We start from the raw sequence: 27,829 nt of genomic DNA, 5'->3' as shown, positions 1-27,829 counted from the left end.
TCTCTTTGCATCCCCGTCCAGTTCGCCCAGTCTCCACCTCTCCAAGGCAAAATCAGAGGCATCTCGCGTTAAGTTTTTATTAAACTATCTGTCCGGCGTAAGTTTCCCGTGCCCAATTTACTCCCTTCACTGTATTTTACTAGCCCCTTGAACTCAGGATGGGCTCTTATTTCAAGCCGGGGGTTGGGTTGCTGGACTGGTCCTCTCTTCTCTTCCATTGTTGTTTGTTTTTTTTGGGGGGGGGGATTTCCTCCGTTATTAGGGAGACAAGGAAGGCCGAGCGTTTAGGGCTATCAATCCCGCTCCGCCCAAAATAAGCGCAGTCAAGATTTTAAAAGCCAGGCCACACTCATTTCTCCTCAAACTCCTCACTTTAGATCTGTTTCTCTGTGTGTCTCTCTCCATCTCCTCTTTCATTAGCTCACCCAGTTTTTCATCTCAAAGACTCAGCTTTTAAATAAGAACAAATTCATATTTGAGTAGCTTGGGAAAGGGAAAGAAGGATTTGACAGGGGTAGGAGAGTGAGGGGTGGGAGTGTGAAGGAGCGGAAACCATCTATTTTTTAATTATTCCTTAGGATCTCTCCGGCTGCTCTCCAGGCTGGGGCCCTTTCCCTTTGCGACCCGCCAGGGGAGAGTGCTGAGCAGCCAGAGTCCCTTCGACGAAGCACACAGCTCTCTCCACCCGCTCCCCCACCCCCGCCCATGTTGAGTGTTAACCCCCCTTCCTCCAAACGGGGGGGACCCCGGGCGGCCGGCGGCTCGGGCTGAGGTTACGTGGTCGCTGGAGCCCTGACGTGTTGCCACATTGCATAAAACAATTCATCCTTGATATGGAATGCAGCGCGGATGACAGCGGGAGCGCAGCCCCCTCGCTCGATTGATTTACGTCGAAGCTGACGCTTTATCAGGCAGTCGGAAAAACTTTGACCAATCATTTTGCAAGAAGCTCCGAGCCCGGCTGCTCAACTGTACTTTGTTGGCTGAGAAGTTGAGCAGGGGGTGGGGGTGGGTGGGTGGGGGGTTGGGGGGTCGCGTCCAAACCCTCAGACCTGTCCTGTAGCCACCTCTCCCGATATAGGGCGCCTCCGCGCTAGCGCTTCCCTTTCCTGAAAACGCTCCCTGTATAATGTCTGAGAATGTCCATTTCTGGGACGCTTAGCAGTTATTATGTTGACTCGATCATAAGTCACGAGAGTGAAGACGCGCCTCCAGCCAAGTTTCCTTCCGGCCAATACACGAGTCCTCGCCAAGCCGGCCACGCGGAGCATCTCGAATTCCCCTCCTGTAGTTTCCAGCCCAAAGCTCCCGTCTTCAGCGCCTCGTGGACGCCTCTGAGCCCTCACTCGTCTGGGAGCCTCCCTTCTGTCTACCACCCGTACATCCAACACCAGAGCGTCCCGCCTTCGGAGAGCAGGTATCTCCGCACCTGGTTGGAGCCGGTGCCCAGGAGCGAGGGGGGGCCCGGACAGCCCCTGGTGAAAGCCGAGCCGCTGCTGGGGGGCTCAGGGGAGCTCCTTAAGCAGGGCACCCCGGAGTACAATTTAGAAACTTCGTCCGGAAGGGAAGCTATCCTATCTAATCAAAGACCCGGCTACGGAGACAATAAACTTTGTGAAGGAAGCGAAGACAAAGAGAGGCCTGATCAAAGTAAGTTATAAAAAGTGAGGAAATGCCAAGGCAGCTAGAGAGCGAAGAGTGGGAGGGAGGAGGTGGGAGGTGGGAGGGAGGTAATAAACCCCGGACAATGTAAAGTTACAACGATGTCGGGCTGAGGGAGAGTGAGAAGGAAGGAGGGCGGGATACTCGGAAGTGGAGAAGGCCAACTACCCCGCGAGGCGGGAAAGGGGGTAGATGTGGCAGACCCCTTAAAATTCTAGGGGGAGCTTTGTCCAGGCAATAAAGACAAGCTGGACCATTTTCCCGAGTTCTCTGTCTTTCCGGTACTCGAAGGCAGGGAGCTGCTGGCTGGATTGGAGCGAAGTTGCAGGGGAGAGGGCCACTGAACTGGCAAGGAGAGAGTCAGGGACCAGGGGGAGCAAAACAGGACGTAAGGGGAACCTGGGAAGCTTCGAAGAGATCCCTGGCCCGGAGCCTTAACCTGCTAAGTTCCCTCTGACTGTGAAAGTGTGTATAGGAGGAGGTCTGAGAACAGCTGGAGTGCTCGCATTTCTTAGATTAAATTCACTGTCGGTGAAATGAATATTTCTGAGCCACGCGCAAACAGTAAAAACAAACAGCAAGGAGGGTAAGGACTAGAGGGAGGGAGGGGGCGCCTCATTAGGGTTTTATTTGAGATGCAACAGCTTGGTGAATTGTTCAAACTGGATCACGCGCCGCTTCCGTCCCCTGTTTGGTGGGAGGGAGGGAGGGAAAGATGAAGGAAAGGGACAAAAACAACCACGTAGTAATAGTACCGGAGACTTCCGCCCTCATACCATCCCAGCCTTTCCAGCTCCGCCTCGCCAGCTCCCCCTCCGGGTTGGGAGTTAATGTGGGCACGGGCGCAGCAAGCCTGGAAGGACCAGAAGGTAGAAGGGAAGCCTCGCGCCTCTGGATGTTTTTTTCCTGATCCCTCTGAACTCGAGCCAGTCCCACATCGTCTGTGCTTTCTTTTCAGCTGAGGATGATTCACCTGACCCAACTCCAAACTTCTCCCTCAAGGGTGCCCCCGCCCAGTAGTGTCTGTGGGCTGTATCATTACGTCTTAGTTGGAACGCTTTGACACCTCAGGGGTCTGCTCTAAACTTCCCTGGACACTTTCCTGGTACACAGGTCGAAATCCCAAAGTTATATTGGAGAACTATGGAGTTGACTGGGTGTGAGGGGGCTAAAGGGGAGCTTAACTTTTCTGGATGGAATTTGTCCTGCACTGCTCCCCCTTCCCCTCCCCCCTCCCAAAAAACCTTTCAGGAATACCCCTTTCCAGACTCTCCAGTCTTTCAGAAGTAGCAAGTTCCCTGGCATTGCCTGTCCCCTTTTTTGAGATCGAGTGGGAGAAGTAAGGTAGGAGGTACTTGGGCAAAAAAAAAAAAAAAACCAAAAAAAAAAAACATGCCTCCAAACAATAAACAAAGCCAAGATGAGACGTGACAAGGTTCTCTCTCTCTCTCTCTCTCTCTCTCTCTCTCTCTCTCTCTCTCTCTCTTTTCCTCCCTCCCTCCCTCCCTCTGCTGGGGCTGAATTTGCAGTCCTGGCTCCCCTCTGTATGATTCCCCATGGTTTTTCCACGCCAGAGTGGTCTGGAGAAGGATGGCAATAAGGGGTGGGGGCGCAGGAGGTAGCTTAGCAGGCTTAGAGCTGGGGTCAGCTCTGCTGGAAAAGACGACTCCCTCCAAGAGACTCTCTCTACTGAACAAATGTCCCTCTCGAACTAGCCAGACTGAAAAGGAGTTTATATTTTAGGACACCCACAAAGCCTCCCCCAAAGCCCCAAACTCGGCCTCGAAATCCCATTAAAGAGAGGGAGCAGTTTCACCGGCATCAATTATTAACAGCTTTCTTCCTCTTTAATATTTAATGTTGCTCCATGTCCCAGCCCAGTCAATCACATTAAGGAAATAGCGCAGCAAATTGGTGAGACACGGTACTTATAGCGTCAGATTAACCGGATTATTTTAAAATATTCAGGGCATTCCGTTTCGGGAGAGGAAATCAACCCAGGCTGGCTGTTGTTCTCCTTCGGTTCAGCTTTTATTTCGAGAATTTGAAAAGAATCGTAGGGAGAAGGAGGCAGAGAAGAAGGTTATCTCTTAGTTTTTATTTTGTTTCTTTCCCCCCTGATTCTTCTCCCCCTTTCTCCCACCTTTGCTCACAGCATAGGCATTGGGCAAAGTAGGTGTGGGGGGGGAGGGGGAGACTTGAGACCAGGGCTCTTGCTCCCCAACCCTACCCCGCCCTCAATTTCCCTGCATATTTTCTCTGAACCTTGGCTTAACCAAACTCTGAGGCCTAGAGAGGCCAAGGTGAGAATATTGCAATCATAAGTTATTTCAGAGCCACCGGCAAAGTCGCGTGGGTTGGAGTTGACAAATGGTTGCAATTGGAATGTGTGTGCCTATGCACTTGTGTGCCTGTGTGCTTGTGAGTTTGGGTGTTCGTGTGTGTTGACACGAACATACAAGTCTCATGAGGCTTGGCAGGGGCTCAGAACAATTTCCATAACGAAGGAAGGTTGGTATTGGGGAGAATCCAGCTGTTTCCAACACCATCCCTCTGTCAAGAATATCCCCTTTATTTCTTTCTCTCATCTTGTCCTGTCCTTTTGCAATATTCTAATCCTGAGCAACATAGAAGAGGGCTTTTAAGCCTTATCTGATTTAGAAAAGAGTTTTAGTCTGTTGGAAAGTATTAGACATTTGGCTGGGGGACAAAAAGGCGAGGGCTTGGTCCCAGTCGGGAAAATCTGAACCAGGCAAATATTATAAAGCACTACATAATCATGTGTCGTCATTATTTATTATTATTATTATTATTATTAATTTCTTAGCAGTTCCTTTTAGGTGAATTCCAACCTCCAGGTGATGGCTTAGGGGAGAGGACAGATGAACGAACTAGGTATTTATTGTCACCTTGAAGTACTGAGGTTCAAAATGCATGGGGATGACTGACAGGAGGGGGACATGCCAGGGGCCATATCCTGAAACTATAAAGGTTGGGGAATCGATTCTCTTCCTGGCCATCTTTTCTCTTCCTCTCTTTTGATTCTATCGCTCCTTCTCTTTCAGCCAACCCCTCTGCCAACTGGTTGCATGCCCGCTCCTCCAGGAAAAAGCGATGCCCTTACACCAAATACCAGACGCTGGAATTAGAGAAGGAGTTTCTATTCAATATGTACCTCACCAGGGACCGTAGACACGAGGTGGCCAGACTCCTCAACTTGAGTGAGAGACAAGTCAAAATCTGGTTTCAGAACCGGCGGATGAAAATGAAGAAAATGAATAAGGAACAAGGCAAAGAATAGACAGCTCGACCCTCCCCACCCCCTTCCCACGCCCTCACTCACCCCCTCACTTCCATCGAATCTTATTTATAAGCGATGGTTGCAACACGATGCTCCCAGGGTTTCAATCATGTAAGCGGGGAGGGGGTCCCTCTCACTCTATTGCAGACTTTTTTCTGCTTCCAAAGTCTGATTTCCCACGTCTCCTCCTCCTTCTCCTTCGGGCTCTCCAGCTTCCTAGCAGAAGATGCTTTGGGGAACTCCAGAGTGGAGCAGTAGACGTGCGGATAGAGCGGGTGGTTGGTTTAGAAAGTAGATGTAAACCAGCTCAGATCCTTTTAGCAGATGGGAAAATATGTCTCAAATCAGTCTGGCCGCCTCCCTCTCTGTCCCTGTAGTGGGTTAGGACACCATTTTTGCTGGCCACCCAGAAACCCGCCCTTGGAGACCCTTCAACAAGTAAGCCCGATAGATGCCTGTATAATACACGGGTGAACGCCTCATGAAGCACCAACCACACGTTAGACCTGCGGGCTGTTCATACACAAACGCACACTGTTCATACACAAAAATACACACTCCTAGTATACACCTATACATACCTGAACAAGCTTCGCTCAGATTAAACAAACGTAGGCATAAGGACATGTAATTACATTTAAGCCTCGAAGGATCGCCCTCCAGCATACAGCTCCACAAAAGGGTATGGTGCAACCCCTGCCTCCTCGCCCCGCGCCCCAGATACTTACACGGAGTTGTTCTTAAAATCTTAGAGAAGACTCATACTTGTTCACAGAAGATCCCCTCCTTTATTCGAACAAACATATACACCCATCAGAAAACGCCGCCCAGAACTAGATGCTGGGGTGGGGTGCGGGAAGAGCAAAGTGGGTCTTGTCCGAATTCACTGTCTCCGAGTCCCTTACCTAGCTCCCTGACAGACTCCTGATACTTTATACTAAAGACAGGTCAATTACCCGCTCCTTTCTTTCCATCTTCTTCTTCCCCCGTATCTCCATTTTTGTTTTTGTTCTGTGTTGTGAAATGCAAGACCCTCCCCTGCAGCCTTCCCAGCTCGGAGCACTTCCCCCAGTCCCTGAACCTTGGAATAGTTCAGTCCCAGCCCGGATAAACCGTCTAATTAATACCTTGGAGAGTAAACCCAGCTCCCTCCGTTCACTTCACCCGGCGCCCTATTCACCGAGGCAAGGCCGGGAAACTCTGATTTGTAATTTATTGTGAATCGATTCCCTCCTCTCTCCCTTCCAAGAGGAGATATGAGTGACAAAACTGAGTTGTGACTCCAGTAAGGACCCGCGGAGGTCTTCTCTTTTTCCTTCATACCGTTTTGTTTCTGGTCCAACATCGCAAAAAAAAAGTGGAATCCGCAGACTCCCGAAGTTTCCTCTCGGAAGGGAACGGTTGGTCCCGCTGTGTTCCATCTGGCCGTGGAAAAAAGAATCCCGAGACTCTCTGGGCGACGTAGAAGATCCGGACTCGGCCAGGGACTTGAGACCACCGTTGTACCAGGGCGCCTTCCCTCGGGCCTAGTCCCGGGTGGAAAGGACGAATGGAAGTCCTCAGAGAGACAAACTGACGCTTTCTTTCCGTCCCTTCTCCGTCCCTCCCCGTGTCCGCATTCCCCAAACCAGGTTTTGGAGGAACTATCTCTCCTTGTCCCCCGGCTGCTCGGAGGGGGATCTCGCTTAGAACTTTTTGCTATGTCGGTGGGTGTTGTAATGTTGTGTCAGTGTTTGTGCTTTTTTGGGGGTAACCATGCCTCCTGATTTCGGTTGCCACTTATTTTGGGGAGGGGGGAGGGGAAGGAAACGGGAAGGGAAGGGTGAGCGTAGAGCTCAGATTGTTCGTTTTGGAAGAAAAAAAGGGAAAAACCCCTAAAATATATATATATCTCAAAATAAATCTCTCTTTTGCGTGCATCTCTTGTCTCTCCTCTCACCCGCCTAAGCCGTTGCCTAGTTCCAGAAAAGGCTGATTGAGGAAAAAAATTATCAGATTTCTCTGAGGTGGAACCCCCTTAACCCTACATAAGGAGAGATGCGGAACTATCCTCCACTCCCTCCTCCACCGTTTCCACCCCCAGAAACCGTGAGCTCTATGTTTGCTCTCAGGGACCGAGCTTCCTAATTCGGAAGCCCGAGCCCCAATTCGGTGAAGGGAAGAAAGGATAGGAAATAGAAGAAATGAATCTGGGGTTAGAGGAGCGCTGATTTCTCCCTCTCAGGTTCTCCACAACCACCCATATCCCGAGCTGGACGGATCCCTGCTACTTCCCTTCAGTTTAAACCGTTTTATTGGGACTAAAACAACGGCCTAAATACCGGATTCTCTTCCGGCTTCCTTCTTGTCTTGAACAAATTATGTCCATGCTAAAGAATGTCACCTTTAGGTAGTCATAGGTAAATAAACGCGGAGTAAATACTTAAGGCCTTTAATATTACTTTCCTTCCAATGTAGAAACCCCGACCCATTCTCAAGAATCAGCTCTCCTAACTGGTTTGCTGCAAGCGGGAATTCCTAGAGTCAGACGAGAAGGCCTGTTTCTTCCAGGTTTTCCTAGGAGGAGAACCAGTCTGTTCAGAACGTCCATGGAATCATTCCGGTGCCCATCCCCTGTCCTCTCGAAAAAAAAGTGAAGTCCCCACCAGGCCAAGGGTCCCCCATTTGGATTCATTTGGAAAAGTCCTCTCCTCCCTCTTTCTTTGCTGTCTCACTTCTTCATTTAGCCTGGCTAGCCTTTGCAGGGCATGAGATTTGGGGTGCTTTGTAAGGATGCTTTCCTTAGGGTTTTTATTTTCCTTTGCCTTACCGCAACCACAGGCAGCGGTTAGGGGGTGAACTCTTAGAAAGTATGAGAGACTCTGCTGAGGACATGAAGGGTCTGGGCTGTTTTTCTTTCCAGGACCGCTTTTGACCATCATAGATTTGGATTCTTGAGGCTCTGTGTCCCCTCTCTCTGTTGGACTTAGATCGCCTTTCAACCTTGAAGCAAGCCCCACCCCCATCCTTTCTAGGTAGAAGTTTATAATTATTTTGGTGTGGTCCCATAGCCTGTCTTGGCCTGACCTGGGTGTACCAGTGAGTCTTGCATCTCTGTCCAAGCTGCTTCTTGACCTGCTGATGCCAGGGGGCCCTTTCTTACTCAGGAGGGGTTGTAAGAGGAGGGAGGTAACTCATAAATGAGGAGCTCAGAAAATTAAAGGGGGGCCTACTCCCCTCAAACTGAAGAAAAATAAATAAATGGGAATGAGAACTGTTAAGGGAAAGAAATCTGGAAGTCTGTGTTAAGGGACTTCCTTTACACCCTATGGATGTTCTAAGTAATAGAAAATACAGTCTTTTATTATATATCGTAGAAAATATATTACATGCATAATAATTGGCCCCGGTCCTGCTGATGCGGCTCTGTGGTCGGCAGATAGCGCTGAGCTCTTCTCCACTGAAGCTCAGTGAGGAGAGCGGACATCAGCAGGAAACAGAACCAGAGAAAAGGACTTCTCCGCAGTGGCGCCGGGGTCCCATGGATGGGAGGTGGCTACTTTGAAGGAGAAAACAAAGAGGGGAGAGATGACTTGTGAAGGGAAGGAGATTGGGAAGTCACTTGTCACCGAAGAGAGGGAAAAATACAGGGAGAGAGAGAGGGACGCAAAGAGACCCGAGAGCGAATTCAATGCAGTGTGCGCTGCAGTAAAAGAATATGACCGCTATAAAACTTTATAGCGTAGAAATTTCTGAAGGTTAAGAAACTAAATAGCAGCAAAGCAAACAGTGAGCGGAAACTTTCCGGTTCTCCCAAATTAGCGCTGGGGCTGGGGCTGGGGCTGGGGGTGGGGTGGGTGGGGGCCGGGGTAAGGGCTACATCTGTGGACACCTCGAAGTTTCACACACACACACATACAAGGGTGGCGTAGGGTGTAGGGTGAGAGGAGGGGGAAGGGGGAAGGGGTAACAAGGGAGACAAGAAAGGGGGGAGGAGGGAAGGGGACTTTGTTGTCACAGACGCTTTAGATATTGCATTTCGGACTCATCTCTTTGTTCTCCCCCCCACCCCACCCCCCGCACTAAGCAATTGCAGACTCCTAGAATCGAGAGTCGTAAACGGAGCTCTACACGCGCACACGCACACACACACACACACACACACGCACACACACGGGCGCGCGCACACACGCACACATGCACACACACACACACACACACACACACACACACACACACACACACACAAAGTTAAGGCGAGACGTCTGGATCGGGGCAGGCTCTGATCTATTTACAGCCCCTCTCCCCTCTCGTCCTCTCCGTCCCTTCTTCCCTATAGAAAGCCCGATTGTTTAGTCTCAGGATTCTAAACAATTGTGTGGCTTTTCAAAAGCGTTCATTCCACACAGCCCACCCCCCCACCCCCACCCCCACCCCCACCCGTTGTATGGTCCATAAACGTTGCAGCGCTTGATGCTTCCAGGCAGAAGGGGCGGGGGAGAGAATGAGAAGAAAACAGCTTATGTCTTCTTTTATTCTGTCTTTTTTTTTTTTTTGCCTATCCGCAAAACTTCATGAACCGTTTCCTGATTTCGATGCTTTCTCTTGCTCTCGAATTCCTCCTCCTTTTGCTAATAATGAAGGTTGTAGGTTTTTCTTTTTTTTTTTCTCTCTTCCTTTCCGTTCTCCCTGCAACCAGGTTGGACTGCTGCCCCAGGTCGGATCTTGTAGAAAATCGACCGCTAGATGGCGCCCTTGCTCCATGCTAAAATCCCCGGAGCGCTAGCTCTAGGGCACCAGGACTTTAAACATCACCTTAGTCGCCCCAGAAGCTAGTAAATTGCACATTTACCGAAAGTCTTGGATAATTTGAACGTAATAAAAATATCAGGTTAATTATGGTCATTTCCCAGTTTTGTGAATATATAACATATATACATCCATATATAATATATAAATATTTGTCTCCACCTTTCCTAGCAAATAAGGAATTAGAATCCCACTGAGGGGAGAAATCTATCCCTGTTCCCCAAGAGGAAGGCTTGGTGAGGGCCGAATAAATATGTTAGAATGGACACTAAACTACTAATAGTGTGTCTAGATAAACACAAGGCAGTAATTCCGAGGTACAGGCTTTTTAGGGATATATATATCAACGGTCCCTAGATATAGAGGACAGGTGAAAAAGGGGTAAGGAAAGGAGAAAGGTTCAAAGGTGTTAGGGATAAGGCATCTTCAGGGGAAAGCTTGACTTTTAGGGTCAGCACGTGGGGACTTGGGTCGGACTGCAGGAGAGGCAGGCTGGGGAGGAAACAGGTAGAGCAATAACCCTTTCCTGAGAATCGGAGCAAAGGCGTTGGTGGGATACCCTCTGAAATTTTGGTCTTGCAATAACGGAGCTAGAGGAATGGGTCTCTAAAATACAAGGGATTTGAAATGTTTGCCTGTTTATGTCGTCTGTCTGGCTACCTTACCTACTTATCTATATAGATAACTCTAAGGTTCCTGGGGCCTCCACACGGCTGTTCTCCGTGGAACTGAGGGATAATTTAGACTTTTCCAGTTCGTATTTCGACGACGGAAACATTGGTGTCTGAAAATGCCCTTTTCCGTGTGAGGTTTTTGTTTTTCTTAAAGATCTTGATGGCTGAGTCTGTCCAGTTCCATCAAGTAGAGATACTGGGCTACCTAGTTACTCGGATCTTGGGGGCACTTGAGAGGAATGGAGGAGAGCTAGCTGTTGCCTTCTTGCTACTTTGAGGTGAGAAATCTTGATTTAGAGAGATCAGAGTTAGGGGATATCCTCTTGGGATCCTGTCCTCCTTGACTCTGCACGATCAGGTTTCTCCGGCGATTGTCTAGTCCTTCCCCAATTCCGGGTCTGCCTTACCCTACCCCGAGAGCAGAATGAGAGGGCCTTGACCCTACAGCATTGGTTAGCACAGGAATTCCCGTGTCTCCCTGCCCGAGAGGACACAGACTGCAAATTCAGTTTTCCTTTCAGCTTACACCTCCCTAATAAATCTAGCCTCCATTGGGTGTTTATAAATTCTCTTTTCTCACTCTTCCTTGTTTTCTCTTATAATAGAAACATTTTTTTTTCTTCGGGAGTCTCTGGTACAGTAGTGGCATGATTTAGGAGGAGCCTTCCCCGATCGTAGTGAGTTCCTGCCTTACTGGTGAGTTCACTCCAAGCCTTAGCCATAAAAAGCTTCCGAACTTGATAAAAATGCTAACTTCCCACAACTGCTTCACTCTTGCCTCTTCCTCCCAGTTTTTCTTGGCTCCCCTCTTTCTCCGACCCCCGTTGTCTCCTCTCCTTTTCTCTGCTCCTTTCCGCCTCTCCCCTTTTCTCTTGTCTCTCTCTCCCATTCTCCAGAATCCACTATTGAGTTCCTCCTGGAAATTCTGCCCCCGCTGAGGTTGCCGGGGTGGAGGAGACCTTCAGAACGAGATTAGCTGCGGTTGTTATGGGAGGAGACAGATTATTTTAAACCAAAGCGATAAGTCGGGGAAGGGAAGGATGTTCGAAGGGCTCTGAAAAACAGAGGCCTAAGCCCAGTCCGGAGAAGTGTGCAGGAAGACATTTGAGGTCAATTAAAACAAAAACGAAAACTCTAACGTCTTGGATACAAATCCATTTAATTTCCCTTTCCCCCCTGCAAGGCAAACCATCTCAAGAAAGAGATGGACCCTCTAGTGCCCGACAAGGCCAGAGCACCCCATGGTAGTCAGAGGAGAGAGAGAAAGGGGCATATTGAACGCTAATAGGTCCTGGCCGTTAGAACTACATCCAGACCTTCTCAGCAACTGTTCCTTCTAATAACTTTTGCAAAGCCGGGTTTTCTGGGCCAACTGGAACCCGGTTGCAAATAGAAGGTTCGGAGAGTGTCCAAACCTTTCTCCCCATTCCCTCCCATACGCACACCTTGCCTAATCTATCTCCAGTTCAGGAGGTGACAGTGGTCTACGGAAATCTATTTTCAGGCCCCCTCTTAAATAGACCACCCCCTCTGGCTTACAGTCGGAACTCAAAGATGCCCCTAGTATTGGGAGACAGAGGCATAAGCTGGTAGCCGGTTCGGCGCCAAAGCTGGTACCTCGAAAGGTAGCTGGTCCTTTTCTCCCTTTTATATGCTGCTTTTGATAGAGGAGGGTCCCTTTCGGATTGGGGTAGGAATGTTCTACGCTGTATAATATAAGGGAAGCCAAAGGTGTGTGTGGTGTAGGGGCCGAAAACAGTTCGGGTATTGAGCTGGGAGGTACGGGTGCCGGCCCTTGGTTCTTTTAGGGACTGGTGACAGCCCGACTGTGCCATCTCAGACACCAAAAATACATTCCTAAAAGAGCTGACTGGGTCGGAGAGCCTTCTGGAGTCTGTCCCCCCCACCCTCCCTCTTCCGCGGCCCTCCCCCCTCCTTATTTCCCCCACTCGGTGCTGAGATTGTGCAAAACTGCGGTGTCTGCAGTCGTGGGGCGAACTCTGCTCCATGCTCCAACGTCCGTAAAGTTTCTCCTTCCGTTCCCCACCTTCCCTCCCTCCTCTATCCTCCCCCAACCCCTCCCATAGCACCCCCCTCCTCTTGAGTATCTTGTATTTTAAAAAAGGAAAAAGGGAAAGGAGGAAAAAGGGAGACAAGTTCCGTACAGCGGGGGCGAATCCGAGGTGTTGGGGGGGGGGGCAGGGAAGAGCAGTCTTGGGGTTGGAGGGAAGACCCCCAGCTCCTGCAACAGGAAGGGTGCAAATCCCCTGCCAAAGTTGCCGATCGTGCCGGAAAAGCCATAATCATTTTAATTTCGCCATTGACACCCCCAACATCTAGCAATAAGGCGGAGGGGGCCGATCGAACCCGCGATTTTATAGCTGTAGAGGAAGGAACTCGTAAAATGCTAACAGCTTTTATGCGCTGTGGTATAAACAACAACAACAGCCTCGGCTTTATGGCGTTTTATAGTTTGTTAAAGAGTTTACAGCCGTTTTTGGGGGCCCTATTACAAAGCCAATTCCCTCCATATGATAGTTAAACCTTTATCAATAATAAGGAAATTGATCATTAAAACCTTAAATATGACGACCTCGTTTGTTTTAAAATATGTTTAGGAGAAGGAGCTGTATGATTTGATAACTTGTATTAAAATACCAATTACATTTATAGGACCTTTTAAAACTCGGCGCAATTAAACCGTGTTCTTTTACAGTTTTCCAAAGCGACCCTGACATTTAGAAAGACTCCAACTGCCTCGTTAAAATCGCGAAATTAACAGCGGGCCCTGACGCCTCCCAGTTTTTTTTCCCTTTCCCTTTCCACGACTCCCCCACATCATTCTTTGGGGGTGGTCCTCGAAGGTATTTGATTTGTTGTGAGGCTAGATATATCTCATTAATGTAGGTAGTTAAACATATTTAATCCGTTTTCTCTCTCTCTCTCTCTCTCTCTCTCTCTCTCTCTCTCTCTCTCCCTCCATCTTCTCCTTTCCTCTTCCTCTCCTTAAGTGTTTTTCCCTTCTCTCTCTCTCTCTCTCTCTCTCTCTCTCTCTCTCTCTCTCTCTCCCTCCCTCCCTCCCTCTCTCTCGCTCTCGCCACCGCGCCGCGCTCGCTCGCTCGCTCAGTCCGGGAGGAGTACGGAGAAGCCAATAGGATGAGGGGTCTCTAATGGATGCAAATGATCATGAAAAGACAGTGCAAAATATGAAAGAACTCATTTGCAGGGAAGTAAATCACCGAAAACTGTTTATGAACTGCCGTCCCTTCTCCGAAATGTAAAGCGAGGAACTCTTTAAGTGGCGGTATATTTTTGTTTGGGGGGTGGGGGGGTGGGGGGGAGGGAGGGTGAGTCTTCGCTACCATGCAAGCTTAGATTTTTTTTTTTTTGACGATTATCCTGTCCTTTTATATTCCTGGAAATCACAACAAAGTGTTGCGGCTTCAAGATCTTCTTCGCCTTTTCTTTTTTTTTTTTTTTTCTCCTCTTCTTCCTTTCCCTCTCCTTGCCTGGTGAGGGGCACTAGAGCCGGTGATTCGTGTTTTTTTTTCTCTCTCCCTCCCTTTCCCCCTCCCCACCCCCTCCCCAATAACCCCCAACACCGACGCCGCCACCAAAAATTCAATAAAATGAGCTCCTATTTCGTCAACTCACTGTTCTCCAAATACAAAACTGGGGAGTCCCTGCGCCCCAACTATTATGACTGCGGGTTCGCCCAGGATCTGGGCGGAAGACCCACCGTGGTGTATGGACCCAGTACCGGAGGCAGCTTCCAGCATCCGACGCAAATTCAGGAATTCTATCACGGGGCGTCCTCGCTCTCCACGTCCCCGTACCAGCAGAACCCGTGCGCGGTGGCTTGTCATGGGGATCCGAGCAACTTCTACGGTTACGACCCGCTGCAGAGACAGACGCTCTTCGGGGCCCAGGACTCGGACCTGGTGCAGTATGCCGACTGCAAGCTCGCCGCCGCCAACGGCCTGGGGGAGGAAGCTGAGGGCTCGGAACAGAGCCCTTCTCCTACGCAGCTCTTTCCTTGGATGCGACCGCAAGGTGAGGCTGCGGAAGAATCAAGGAGTGAGGCTGGGAGGGAGACGAGAAGGACCCGCAGGCAGACGGCCGAGAGCAGGGAAAAACAGCCAGTCTAGGGGTACTGAGCTAGGGAGAGAGAGATTTTGTGAGTGTATGCGTGTTTTTTACTAAAGAGGATAGCTGAAAGACATTTCCTGAATCCATAAACCCCCCAACCTTTCTACTGCTTTTCTCCTTCCATCTATTTTTGTAAACTGTTTTATGGGGCTTATGGAGACAGGGTGATGGGAGTAGGGCTGGGGGTAGTGGTGGAGGACTCTCAACTTTTGCACTTGTAAATTGCTTTATAGTTTAATTACCCTGAAGAAACTTTTCTTCTCAGGGTAGAGGCTCTGGGGGCTTTTCAAGGTGGGTCGATTACCCCCCCCCCTTTTTTTATTCTCTCCTCTCCACCTCCTTCTTTCCAAAGTTTATGGCGCATTTAAATGATTAGAAACCCCATAGCCCTGCCCGAAGAGGGCTCTGGGCGGTGTGTGTGGGGAGGTGTCCCCCTTTTTCTCCCACTTCTTTTGACTCGGTTGTATCTGACCCCCCTGCCCTTACCCCATATGCATCTCCTATTCCCCTCTGCTGACCGTTGCCTCCACCCCCAGCCCCCCTGCCCATCTCTTCCCACCCCTCGTGGAGTGTAAGACCCTCTGTCTTTATTGTACTCTTCTCCTAGCCTGTTTCACATATCTTTCAACCTTCTCTCTCTCCCCCCTCCCACCCTCCATTCCCACCTCCCCTCCCCTCTCTCTCCGCTCTTTCCCCACTCCCAGCAGCCGCCGGACGCAGGCGAGGCAGACAAACCTACAGTCGCTACCAGACACTGGAGCTGGAGAAGGAGTTTCTGTTTAATCCCTATCTGACTCGCAAGCGGCGGATCGAGGTGTCGCATGCCCTGGGACTGACAGAGAGACAAGTCAAAATCTGGTTCCAGAACAGGAGAATGAAGTGGAAAAAGGAGAACAACAAAGATAAGTTTCCCAGCAGCAAGTGCGAGCAGGAAGAGTTGGAAAAACAGAAAATGGAACGGGCCCAGGAGGTGGAGGAAGAGGGGGAAGGACAGAAAGCAGACAAAAAATAGGCTTTGCCGACAGACTGCGAGGGACGGTGGATGGATTGGTCGTGCGACACCGCTTTCCTTCCTTTCCTTTCCCTTCCCTAGCGGCGCCAGGGAGCCAGCAAGCCCAACTCCACCACCCTGCCCCCCCCTCCCCGCGCCTAGTCACCCCGCTCTGGCTGCAACCAGGCTGTATGCATCACCTTTCCTGATCGACCTTTGATACAACCGAACTTTATGCAAAGAGCAAGTTATTCTAAGCAGGTTAGCAGTGAGGCAGCTTTCTCCGCCTATGCCCGTTGTTTCTAGTGATAGTGTATTGTACTAGCTTCTGTATACCATGACTGTGAGTTCTCTTTGAGTTTCTTCCTTTTCTCTGAACGGGGCCAAAAAAATTATTAGAAAAAAATAACACAAAGGCCTCCCCCCGCTTTCAATGCTAGAGTCCCTTCTGTAAAAATTGGCATTGTGCAATTATAATTTTTTTCTTTTCGTGGTTCTTTGTATTGACTGAGGTATCTATTTCTGATAAGTCATCCCAACAACATGAAACTGCCTATTTATGCTGTAGTTATCTCTGTCTCTTTCTCTCCCCGTCTCTCCCCGTCTTCATTGCCTTGATCCTTCCTTCTCCCCCTCCTCTTTCCCCCATCCTCGCCTTCCTCTCGCTCGCTTTCTTTTTTTCTCCCTTTGGTTGACAATTTCGTCTTAAGTGTTTCTCAAATGAAGTTACTTTAGTTAGCATGCGCACAGTGGAACAATTGTTAAAGTGTTCTTAGGTTTACTGTGAAGAGAATGTATCCTGTATCCGTGAATTGCTTTATGGGGGGGAGGGGGGGACTAATTATATATTTTGTTGTGCCTCTATACTTTGTTCTGTTGTCTACGCCTGAAAAGGGCGGAAGAGTTACAATAAAGTTTACAAGCGAGAACCCGTGACAAGACGGGGGCTGCTCTGTATCATTCTCTCCAGGATGCCTCAGAGAGCTAGGGGGACCCAGGCAGGGGGCTTGGCCAGCGGCGCCCAGTCCCAGGAGCAGAGGAGGCGGGGAAGTGGGGGAGGGTGAGAGGGGGACTGGAAGCAGGTGGTGGGAGCTCTGGGGCCTGAGGGGGATTTGGGGTGAGGGATCCATTCTGTTTGATTGGAGAGCTGTGGGACCCTTGGGAAAGCGGGGGGGGGGGGGTGCGGTGTGAGGCAAGGGAATTCCTCTCCCTGTTTCCTCCTAGGCCTCCGGGTTTGCCCTCCCGCCCCCTGAGAAGGAGGCTACTGGGCTGGACTGTGGGACATTGGGGATTGTGTCTGCGGTGTCTCCCCCCCCCACCTTTGTCTAAGTATTTGTCCTCTGTGTCTATGTGTCTGTATAGCCCTCTGGCCAGGAAGGTGGCGGAGAGAGGCCCCAGATTCACAGAGATATTTCCATTTTCTGAGGGAAGAAAGTTGTGGGGGAAAAGGGGCAAACGAGGGAAATTTCTTCCCTTTCCTCTTCTTCTCAGGGAACAGGTACCTTCCTAAGGCTTGGAGATCTGTCCCCTGCGCTCAGGGCAGCAGCTGGCTGGTCTTTTTCCTTCAGCTCTAATGTTCCTGAGAAAGAAGCCTTCCTGCCTGCCTAGTGGAACAAGGGGATCAGTATGCTCAGGACCTTCCCCCTCACTACCCTCCCCCACTTTTCTTCTTTTTCTTCTCTCTTTTTTTAAAGCTACATGAAGACTGAGAACTGGTGCTCTAACGCAGCCCAATGCCTGTGGCCCGGAATACATAAATATAGCGTTGAATGGCATTAAAAAAAAAAAGAGTGAAGTATTGGTTATCAATGGACTCATTTGTCTGGAGGGGAGAGGGAAGAGGGAGGAGGGGAGAGCTCCAGGGATGGCCTTCCCTTTGGCTCCCTCCCTCCTCTCTCATGCTCTGGAGGGAGGAGAATGGGAACCAACTCCCCCAAAGACAGAGAGAGATTCGCCGGGATCAATAAAGATCTAAGTTGCTTTTCGCGTCCATTCGTCTCTCCCTTCTTTCTATTCCCAGCTGGAGTCTAGGGCTGGAGGGATAGCTCCCGGTGCCCGACGTTCGTGTGTGTGCACGAGTGTGTGTGTGTGTGTGTGTGTGTGTGTGTGTGCGTGTGCGTGTGTGTTGGGGGGTATCTGGGTCTCACCCTAGCCCAGCCTGGGCTCGCACTCCCTCTTATGGGGCTCTCGAGGGCCCCCACCTTGTCTTCGGAGCCGGGCTGGCGGCCCCCTCGCGCCCCCTCCTGGGGCCCCTCGGCTGGGCCTGGGTGAAGAGGGCTTGGGCCCTCCATTCATTATTGATCATATTTTATAAACCCAACGCCACCACAATTTTTTCCACATTACCGGGAGCCGTGGGGAGGCTGGCCGGCCATTGGAGGAGGCGCCGTCACGTGGGTGGGAGTCACGTGGCCCACCGAGGAAAAAGGGGGTCCTTTTTGGTGTAAATCTGGACTCTAATTCCGTAATATATCAAGGAATCTCGTAAAACCGACACTAAAACGTCCCTGCCTACAAATCATCCGGCCAAATTATGAGTTCATTGTATTATGCGAATGCTTTATTTTCTAAATATCCAGCCGCAAGTTCGGTTTTCCCTCCCGGAGTCTTCCCCGAACAAACTTCTTGCGCTTTCGCTCCCAACGCCCAGCGCCCGGGCTATGGAGCGGGCTCGGGCGCCTCCTTCGCTGCTTCCATGCCGGGCTTGTACCCCAACGGGGGGGGGATGGCGGGGCAGAGCGCGGCCGGCGTCTACACGGCCGGCTACGGGCTGGAGGCGGGTTCCTTCAACATGCACTGCGCGCCCTTTGAGCAAAACCTCTCCGTGATGTGTCCCAGCGACTCTGCCAAGGCAGGCGGCGGCAAGGACCAGAGGGAGTCCGACTTGGCCGCGGAAAGTAATTTCCGGATCTACCCGTGGATGCGGAGCACAGGTAATCCTCTAATTCGAGGAATCAGAATGAAAGAAGGAAAAAAAAATAACCACCCAATCCCCACCCCTCCCTGGACCCCCACCAGTCTTCTTTTCCTGTCCCTTTCTCCCCCTCCCCCAACGAGAGGTTGTCGTCTTACACCTCCATCCACCCCATCACCGCCCTCCCTGTCCTGTTGTCTCCTGGAGACTGGGCTGCAGGATAGGTCTTTCCTGAGGGTCCCTCAAACCTCGACCCTGGCCTGAACCTCCAATTCGAATATATCTCCTGTACCATATAGGCCCTTTTGCCTTTCCGAAAGGACCTCTCTCCTCTCTCCATGGCTCCCGAGCCCCTTAGCCTCCCCCCCCCCCCATCCCTGCCTTTTAGCTTTAAATATTAATCAGCTGCGCCAGGACTGGCTCGGGGGAGGCAGTTTGTCTGGGTGAGAAAGGCTGGGGTTTGTAGGAATAATAGCCATTAGGTTCCCCCCTCCCCTCGACAGTCTCAGTCTCCCACCCACCCCATTTCCCTGTTGGTGATTTCATCTCTCTGGGTGTGTCACTCACCCCCTGTCTTGAAAGGGTCGGGGGAGGGGAAAGGAGAATAGCAGCTCAGAGACAAGCCCCCCCCGCCGTCTTCCCAGCCAACCCTTCTCACCCATTATTCTAATTTGGGTGGGCGTCAGGGTAATTAGAGGTGAGTTCCCTAAACCGTGATGGAGGAGGTTAAAGGAGGCCCAGGATGAGGAGGAATAGGGAAAGGGAGCTCAGGTCCGCTTATGGACCAACCAGTTTGAGAGGAAGAGGAAAAATGAGAAACATGGGAAGGGGCCACTCGCCATGAATTTGGGGTAGAAGGAGCATTAGAAGCCTCCCAGAGTCAGCTGTCATTCTTGATGTCTCAGGTGTATTCCTGCCCTGTCTAGTTCACCCCCGCCTGAGAGGTGCTGTCAATTACAGCAAAAAAATAAATGGCCAACAAGTTTGCCACTTTGGTTAAAGGAAAGTAACCTGCCAGTGTATAGAGCCTAAAGCCAATGAACAAAACTGGTCCCCAGGAGAATTTCTAACAGACCAAGTGGGGAGGCTGGCCCCATTGGGCTGAGGGGAACTCATTCATTCCTGGAAAGCTCAATTCTTGGAGGGTCTTGCTCAGCCTCTCCCTGGCCCCAACCTACTCAGAAGAGGTCAGTGTTGTAAACTTTATTGGCTTTTTTTTTATCCAGGGGGAGAATTTGGGCTCTTGACCCTCTTGTTTTTTAGGGGTTACCAGAGGCCTGGCCTAAGAGTGTGTTGGAGGTAATGTTGGGAAGCATAGAGACCTGGCCCTGGGCATTTTGAGAGCACTGCTCCCTGCTTGGTCAAACCTGCAATTGCTAGATAATTATTGGTGGTCAAATTCCCCATTACCTGCTCTATAATTCATCTATGTTTACAGTTGATTTATCAAAGCCCAAATTTTTCTGCTCGTAAACATTTCAGCTGGCTTTTATCTGACTTTAAATTAGGGCCCCTTGGCCCCTTCCACTACCTCCTACATCCTTTGCAAACTGCTTGGCCCAGAGACCTCTCTTAACCCAGCCCCAACTACACCTCCCTCAAAGGGAGCAGGAGTCTTTAGGGTGACTGGGTATGTGTAGTGGGGAGAGGAACTCTGCCTGGACTGTAAGATCTCCCCTATATTGTCCATTCACCTTCAAAGAAGAATACTTAATAACTGATCTAGGCTGCTCTCCCTCTCACTCCCTTTTCCCCAGGCTCAGTTCACAACAGTGATTTCGTTGGAGTGCTTCACTGGGACAGTTGGCATGTGGGGAGAGTGAGAGGCCTGGCAAGACCTTTTCCTGAAATAGCTACTGGAAAATAATCATAATAAACCCAATGCAAACCAACTCCAGGCCTCCATCTGTCATTCTTTCCTATTGAACTTAGCTTTCATCTCTCTTCCCAACAAATTGCAGGGCTGAGGAGTAAGGCTGGGAAACTTTGGACTCCTTTTGCCTACTCTTCTAAAGGAGAAAGAAAGAAATATTTCGGACCTGTAGGCTCCTTCCCTAGACATTCCAACTCTGGGGATCCTTTCTCTGGCCTTTTAGCTTTCTCCAGACTGTAGGAAAAGCAGAAGCCTCTGAGTCACAGAGAGAGGGGAGATTGATCTGGGAAAGAACCCCTATTACCAAGTGGTGTGGGACTCCCCATAAAAAGAGGGATGTGTGTGCAAAATAAATCAATTTCCCTGGGATAAATTAAACTTCCCAGGCTCTCCCTGGGAGAAAGCTTCCGTGATTATCCGAATAAAATGGGAGTCTTCGTTGCCTCATTCATAGTCTGTAGAAATGCATGTGCCTTTGGTAATACAGTGAAGTTTGGGGAAATTAACTGGAGTTTTCAGAAAGTGGGTTTGAGTTCAGAAAGGTAAAAAGATCTTAATTCTGCTCCATTATAAAATGTAGAAGGTTTGTGGTACGGTGGCACTTGAGCAGTTTCGGTAGCTGATGAAATTTTCTTTTCCTCAATTTACTTCTTAGGGACAGACCGCAAAAGAGGCCGACAGACATATACCCGATACCAGACTCTGGAGCTGGAGAAGGAGTTCCACTACAATCGTTACCTAACCCGGAGGAGACGCATAGAGATCGCGCACGCCCTATGCCTGACCGAGAGACAGATCAAAATCTGGTTCCAGAATAGACGGATGAAATGGAAAAAGGAGAACAAGACCACCTGCCCCAGCTCCAACAACCAGGACAAACCAGAGGCTGAGGAAGATGAAGAGGAGTGAGAGACAGAGAGAGAGAAAGAGGAGAGAAGAGGTGAGAGAAAGAGAGAGAGAGAGAGAGAGAGAGAGAGAGAGAGATTGAGAGAGAGAGAGAGAGAGAGAGAGAGAGAGATTGAGAGAGAGAGAGAGAGAGTCCACTCCGAAAAATGAACCAGGAAAAATAAATGAAGAAAAAAATAAAGACTATTTAAAAGGGAGAGTGTGAGAGAGCGTGTGAAAGAGATAAGTCAACCTTCATGGTTTAACACTGAAAAAAATACTACCTATATTAAAGTCCATTCGGGGTTTGTTTTGTACATTAGGAGAATAATATCTACCTGCCTGTTATGTAGCTTTTCGGAATATACCGTTTCTTTTCTATTGTGGGTCTATTGTGAGGTCTTTGTAAAACTTCCTGTTTGTATTCACCCTTTAACGGCATCTTTGTGGACTTTGGGTCTGGCGTAATATGTGGTTCTTTCCCCCCACCCCCACCCCCATCCCTACTCTCAGTCTTGCCCTTCCCGGAACTCGTCCATTCCTTTCAGAGTAGAGGGCTCTGGAAAAATTGTTTAAAGAGAGACTTTGTGTATATAATGCTTAGGAAACGGAAGAAAAGCAGTTTCTCTTACCTGAGTCTTTTACCCCGCTTCTTCTGCCCCCTCACCCCCCTCCGTGTTTGTTCGTGGCAGTGCCGTGATCGTCTGTAAATTTTACATGTTTGAAAGGTATTAAAAATATAATAAAAATAAAACAAAACGAAATGAAATAAAAGCAAAACAAGGGGCCATTTTCCTGCGTCTCTTTACAAATATTCGTGAGCTGCAAAATGTCTGGGCAGCTCGGCCCTCTCAGCCTCAACCTCTCCTGGAGCTGGCTTCTTTTGGTGTGTATATTTTTAAAAATACCTTTTCTCTTTGGATCTGAGGCCTGGGAAGCAGGTATTTCCCTTCCCAAGGACCTTTCTTCCACATTTTCCTTGTCCTTTCCCTAAATCTCTAAGCCTCTTGCCTCCCCCCCCACCTACGATCTTTTATCTGTTACCATTTACTTTTTTCTGTCTTTAAACGAAGTCTGAGGATAATAACACCACCAACAACAATACACGAAGGAGAAAGAAAAAAACGAAATTCTAGGCCTCAAAAAGCAAACATTAAAAGAGGAGAAGGGAGAGACTGAAAAGTGCAGCAGTAAGAAAATAAAATACATATTTTTTTTCTCCCGAGTCACCCCGAGAGAACGATGCAGGGAAGAAGACTTGGTTGGTTTTATGTGGAGATGAGTTTATTGCAGACCGAAAGTCCTTATTTTATTAGCGCCAAATCCTGTTCCACATCAAAGTAGGGAAAGCCAATGAAGGCAATTAGACGGGGAAATCAAGTGCCTCAAACCAGCTTCCTTTTATTAACCGCCTTCCTGAGCAAGCTCTGTTTCGGCCTTAATTTCTTTTATTTGATTTCATTATGTTTCCACTGGGGGGGGGGGAAGGAGAAGAAGGAATAGATGGAAGTGAGGAAAAAGAAAGAAAAAAAGAAACGGAGGAATGAGAGAAAAGAATGAGGAAGCGAGTCCTAAGAGGGCATTGGTAGACTTGGGGTTTGAGGAGCAGGCCAGTTGGAGCCTGGATTCCTTAGACCAGGGAGACAACCGCAATGCGTCAGTCGGGGAGGGCCTCCATGCTCCTAGTGGCTCCCCACTTCCTCAGCTCCGTTTCTGATGGTCCTAAACGTGGTCCTGCTCCCTTAAATCTATCCGAAGAAAAAGAACAGAAATAACGTCTTTGTTTTCCTCCTAGTTTAAAGCCTGAAAAAATCCCTGAGTGTCGGGGAGGCCGAGAAATGAAGGGGTGTGTGTGTGTGTGTGTGTGTGTGTGTGTGTGTGTGTGTGTGTGTGTGTGTGTGTGTGTGAGAGAGAGCATGTATATTCACATACACATATATACATATCTACGTACATACATATATTTTTAATAAGAAATATAATTATTCTCAAGCAGAGGTCTCCAGCAGTGCCCAAAGTATGTTGGGCATCCATGCAAATTGTAGGGTATATTATTAAATCGCCTAGATTAGTTTTATATTAACTTCAAAGAAATCACCAAAAGGAGGGAAAGGGAAAGCAGGGAAGAATGGAGAAAAGAATATTTGAATGGACTTTTTTTTTAGCTATCCTTTTAAAATTTGCTTTTTCTTTTAAAGGAGATTAAATCCTCCATTTCTCCCCCAAAGTCTCCAAAATCCCACTTGGCCGACCTGCATTTCTTCCTAAAATCTTGTTTTTCCACTGGGGCGTTAATGTCGTTCTGCCTGGTCTATGCCCCACCTCCTAAAGGGGAATTTCGGGGTTTCATATGAGACAGTTTGGGGGTGTTAGGCCTAAGCCGCTACTACCATCTCTATCCCAATTTATGTTATTCCTTCTCCCGCAGGGGAGAATTTGGGCTAAGATCGAGAAAACAGGGGCTTTTGGAGCGCCCACTCTGGCGGCTGTCTCCAGCCTGTTGGCCAGCATTCCATAACCAGATTTTGGGGTGGGATAAAGGGAAATGGGGGGGTGTGTTAGAATACTGTGCTGCAGCCCTTTGAAGCTTTCACTACTCTCTAGAATTGTAACAGCGAACAATATACACATATTTGAGTATATATGTGGGTGTATATATATATATGAGAAAGGATTGGGGGTGTGTTGTGGTGTATATGTGTGTTTTTATTTAGTAGTGGGGGGTGGACCCTTAGGGAATGTAAATAGTCAGAAGAGACTTCCTTTCACATCTCGCTCCCCTGGTGTTCCCCTGCTCTAAACCCCTTCCCCCAAATCCTTGCCCCTTCTTTTATTGGGGGTGACCCAAAAAAGAAGAAGGAGAAAAAGAAGATGGCGACGGAGAAAAGGACTGCTGTTGGAGCAGCCATGAAGAAATGCAATAAATTCCTTGTTGTTTTATGAAAATTTACAACTTTGTGATAGAAGTTTATGAGTGGTTGAATCCAGCGATTGGCCAGCGCCGGTCATGTGGACGGGCAATCGCGAACATGAACTTTTATCATTTCCCTGGTGGTTATAATGCAGTATTCTTTTGGACACCACACCTTGGGTCGGAGCAGTGTCGTCCTTTAGGGCTCTCGTCTCTTTATATTTTTTTTTTACTTCGAATATCAGCTCAATAGGCTGAAAGAGAGGGAGAAAGGGAGGAGTGTGAGAGTGAGAGTGAGAGAGAGAGAGAGAGAGAGAGAGAGAGAGAGAGAGAGAGAGAGAGAGAGAGAAGAGGGGGAGAGAGGGAGAGAAGGGGGGTGATTATTACACAAAAGAGAGAGAACCAAAAATAATTTTAATTTCTCAGCTAATTTGCTTGCTGATTTGGGATTTTTAGTAGCCATGGAGGGGAAATGGAAAATCTGCCCGGACCGCAGCCTGATACCATTTTTCAAAGCGAGAACTTACTCCATTTTCTATGCAAATGACAGAAACGCAAGGAGCTCTCTCCCAAGTCACAGAGAGGGAAGCGACGGCTCTCAGGTTGGGACAATATTATCTAGAAGCTGAATGATAAACCGAACGCTTCTCCCCCCTCCCCACACCCCTTTTATCCCAGGGAAAAAAAAAATTATGCGGTCGTCAAAGGTAAGGGAACGCTCTACGTTTTGCTTTTCTACCTTTCATTTCTAATGATTTTTTTTCTTGAACTTGTTGATGTGCCCAACCCCATCCCCTCACCTCCACTGCTCCTTACGAAGGTGGATCTGAACCCCCAGGCTCAGGGTAAATGGACAACATAATTTCCGGGGAATTCTTTTTCAGAGAGAGAGGGGATATAGCCGGTTCTAGAATGGAAGGCGGCTGTCAAAAGAAGGAGGAAGAATAAAGAGACAGTGAAAGGAAGAAGAGGAAAGATTTTTTTTTTTAATCGTGGAGAGAAAGAATACCAAGAGGGTTAGGTGGGAGATTTTCGCTGTCTTTCTGTGGCTTAGGTATATAACCAGTTCTTACCTTACTAGCCTCTGAGGGTTCAAGTCCCCCTTCACCCCCTCCTCAATTGTACCAGTAGAGTTTTCTTCCCTGAAGCTGGGTTTTCAAGGCGTCCAAGTGAAGTTGGCATGGGAAACAGGCTGGATTGGGGAAGATCCCTGGAGGCCCCGATTCCGAAGAGGGCAGCAGGATCTGGGACCCTCTTTAAGGGTGGGGAACTGGCTGAGGAGAGACAGAAAGAGGGGGAAATAAACAGTTCACATTAATAGCTTCGTTATTTCCTTTCTGGGAAGATTCTGACATTAAAAATGATGGGGGAGGGGCAGGAAGAGGGTACCTGAACTGAAAGGAAAAAGAACAGAGTATTCCAAAGGTTTTGCCTATCCCCAGTTATTCTGTGATCTATGCTGTGTATGTTATTGCATATATGATGTTCGTGTGGTTTATTATGTGGTACTTTGCGTTGATATTTGTTACAGTGTGTGAGGAAAATATTGATTTCTGAGTCTTCTGTGCCAGTAGTTCTAAAAATTCATGGGCTTGAACGTTATGTTTTTTAAAGTGAAATTGTTTCTATAACTAATGCAGCTAGAGATATAGATGCCTGATTTTCCAAAGTGGAGTCTGTTAACCTCTGGGGCAGGAAATCTTGGTGTGTACCGACTTTTCGGTCTGTCAGCTCAGGCAGGAAAACTGTCTATATGGCTTTTGATTTTGATTTTCCAAACACGTCTTTCTCCTCACCACGGAATAGGAGAAGATCAGAATTAGAGAAAGGGGTTCTGAAAATAGTTGTGGGGTCTAAGGAGGCATGAGCCGAGGCTTGAGGCATTAAAAAAATGGCATCTGGGGGCTCCTTGTACAGAAGCTAGAGAGAACCGAGCCATGTGACGTGTGAGTATGGAGGCCAGGATGGATTGGGAGCTAGTGCGGTCTGTGGGTGTGTGGTATGCACTCCCTCCCCCACCCCACCACCTCATTCCTCAGGACTAGACACGGGGTACCTCCCTCTCTGCCTTGTGTTTCTCGCCCAACTTGGGATGAAGAAAATTGGAAAGGAGTGGGAATATCTGTGCTCAAGATGTACTTCAGGGCACACCCCCCCCCCCCCCAAAGAGCGAGCTACGGTAGCCACTTGTGGCAGCAGAGATGTTAAAGAGTGGGGCTGGCCAAGCTGAGCTGACCGTCTATGCTGTTCTGGTGGCTCAGGTCGCCTGATTGTCTGTGAATAAGCCGGGGAAGTGGCTGGCGTAGGAATGCTCGGCGTATAAACACGGCATTTGTTGTATATTTTAAAGAGGAAAAAAAAATCCAGCGAAACGGAAGGTCCTTTTCTCTGGAAGCCCTGGTGGGTTATAAATCGCCTTTTTAACAGTTCGCTTTGGCCCAAATTATGCAGTTTGCTGCCATCTACTGTCCAGAGAGAGACAGCTTCCCGCTATTTAAGATACTTGCCTTCCTTGAATTCTGTCGAAACTACTGGGCACAAGAGTGGAAGCAGAGGGTGTTGAGATTTCCGCTGCTTCCCTTTTCTGTTTATGTTCTTCACAGGACAAACTTTCTCTCTCTCTCTCTCTCTCTCTCTCTCTCTCTCTCTCTCTCTCTCTCTCTCTCTCTCCCCTCCCTCTTCATTTATTCACGACCCAATCTATTTCTTAAGGCAAAGGGATGTCTTCCTTCCATTTCCCTTTACCTCAGTACAGGCCAAATCACGAGTGTATATGAAACTCATTTCCTTGCCCCGGATTTATTGAAGAAATAACGTTGAACGGAGCGGGAGGGAGGGAGAGGGAGAGGGAGAGAGAATTTAGAAATTAAAGACATAGGAGCTGGACTGTTACTGGACTGAGGTTGGGAGGCTATTGCTGCAGGTTAAGAGGAGAAGGGTGATCGGAGGTTGCCTGAAACTTAGCTGCTGAAGGTTTATTTGATTTTCATGCTGACCAAGTGGGCCAAAACCAGGAGGAAGGGAACGTGGGGCTCCCCTGGAGGTTGCCGGCCCAGAGCGGTTACAGTTGGTTGTCAAAAGACAGACTGGGTTTGTTTTTTTCTTCTTGGTTGGCCAGTGTGTTTTACTGGTTCTTTGGGGCTGGGGGTGGGGTGGGGGGAGAATAACACGCAGTTTCCCGGCAACTGTTGGTGTCTAAAACGGTGCGTCGCTGTCTACTCCCTCCGGTCCACCCCCGCCCCCCTCCCCATGGCCCTCTAGAAGGCGAAATGAATGCAGATCGTGCTTAAGAAAAATATATTCAGTGTATATGTGTACGTATGGTTGTTTGTATGAGGGGAGAAATTAATAATAAATAACTTGATGACTTCACCCCCTGCAGCATCTCCTTTCCTTGTAACCATGAAGTATTTTGCCAAAGGCGTTATTGGGGTTGAGGGAAGCAATGGTTATATGGGCACTTTTGGATTTTTGCCCCGTCTCTTGAGTTACTGATTAGCTCGAGCCTTTCACAACTGCCAGAGAGCAAGCTTTGCTTGCTTTCTTTCAAGGTGCAATCCTTAGTACTTGGCCAGGGCCTTAGCTCTGGGGGATGAGGGATGGGTGGTAGCTGTGACAAATTCCTTACCCCCCAAAACTTCAAAATAGGGTTCAGGAGTTAGAGAGTAGTAGCAATACCTC

General features: G+C 48.8%; 3 protein-coding genes across 4 annotated transcripts; all 3 read left to right on the top strand.

Annotated features, from left to right (window-relative positions):
- Positions 1 to 1,139: 1,139 nt before the first annotated feature.
- Positions 1,140 to 4,963, top strand: HOXB9 (homeobox B9). The gene is made up of 2 exons (XM_036756423.1): positions 1,140 to 1,650; positions 4,728 to 4,963. The coding sequence occupies exons 1-2, from the start codon at positions 1,140 to 1,142 to the stop codon at positions 4,961 to 4,963; spliced, it is 747 nt and encodes a 248-aa protein (XP_036612318.1).
- A 9,091-nt stretch (positions 4,964 to 14,054) lies between these two features.
- On the top strand, positions 14,055 to 15,586 carry HOXB8 (homeobox B8). Of its 2 annotated transcripts, none has more exons than XM_036756308.1 (2): positions 14,055 to 14,478; positions 15,282 to 15,586. In XM_036756308.1, the coding sequence occupies exons 1-2, from the start codon at positions 14,055 to 14,057 to the stop codon at positions 15,584 to 15,586; spliced, it is 729 nt and encodes a 242-aa protein (XP_036612203.1). The 2 variants fall into 2 exon arrangements, with proteins under 2 accessions (XP_036612203.1, XP_036612202.1); XM_036756307.1 differs by having other exon boundaries at positions 15,279 to 15,586.
- A 2,512-nt stretch (positions 15,587 to 18,098) lies between these two features.
- Positions 18,099 to 21,261, top strand: HOXB7 (homeobox B7). Its single transcript, XM_036756036.1, has 2 exons — positions 18,099 to 18,498; positions 21,008 to 21,261. The coding sequence occupies exons 1-2, from the start codon at positions 18,099 to 18,101 to the stop codon at positions 21,259 to 21,261; spliced, it is 654 nt and encodes a 217-aa protein (XP_036611931.1).
- The last annotated feature ends 6,568 nt before the right edge of the window (positions 21,262 to 27,829 follow it).

The sequence above is a fragment of the Trichosurus vulpecula genome, chromosome 4, assembly GCF_011100635.1.
Source record: "Trichosurus vulpecula isolate mTriVul1 chromosome 4, mTriVul1.pri, whole genome shotgun sequence".
Taxonomy (NCBI): domain Eukaryota; kingdom Metazoa; phylum Chordata; class Mammalia; order Diprotodontia; family Phalangeridae; genus Trichosurus; species Trichosurus vulpecula.
Note: the sequence above shows the minus strand (reverse complement) of the source record. Positions and strands in the feature narration are given on the sequence as shown.

Coding starts and splice junctions, on each gene's coding strand:
- HOXB9 (XM_036756423.1), top strand. CDS start 1,140: ATGTCCATTTCTGGGACGCTTAGCAGTTATTATGTTGACTCGATCATA. Junction 1,651..4,727: donor CAAAGAGAGGCCTGATCAAA/GTAAGTTATAAA, acceptor CTTCTCTTTCAG/CCAACCCCTCTGCCAACTGG.
- HOXB8 (XM_036756307.1), top strand. CDS start 14,055: ATGAGCTCCTATTTCGTCAACTCACTGTTCTCCAAATACAAAACTGGG. Junction 14,479..15,278: donor TCCTTGGATGCGACCGCAAG/GTGAGGCTGCGG, acceptor CCCCACTCCCAG/CAGCCGCCGGACGCAGGCGA.
- HOXB7 (XM_036756036.1), top strand. CDS start 18,099: ATGAGTTCATTGTATTATGCGAATGCTTTATTTTCTAAATATCCAGCC. Junction 18,499..21,007: donor CCCGTGGATGCGGAGCACAG/GTAATCCTCTAA, acceptor TTTACTTCTTAG/GGACAGACCGCAAAAGAGGC.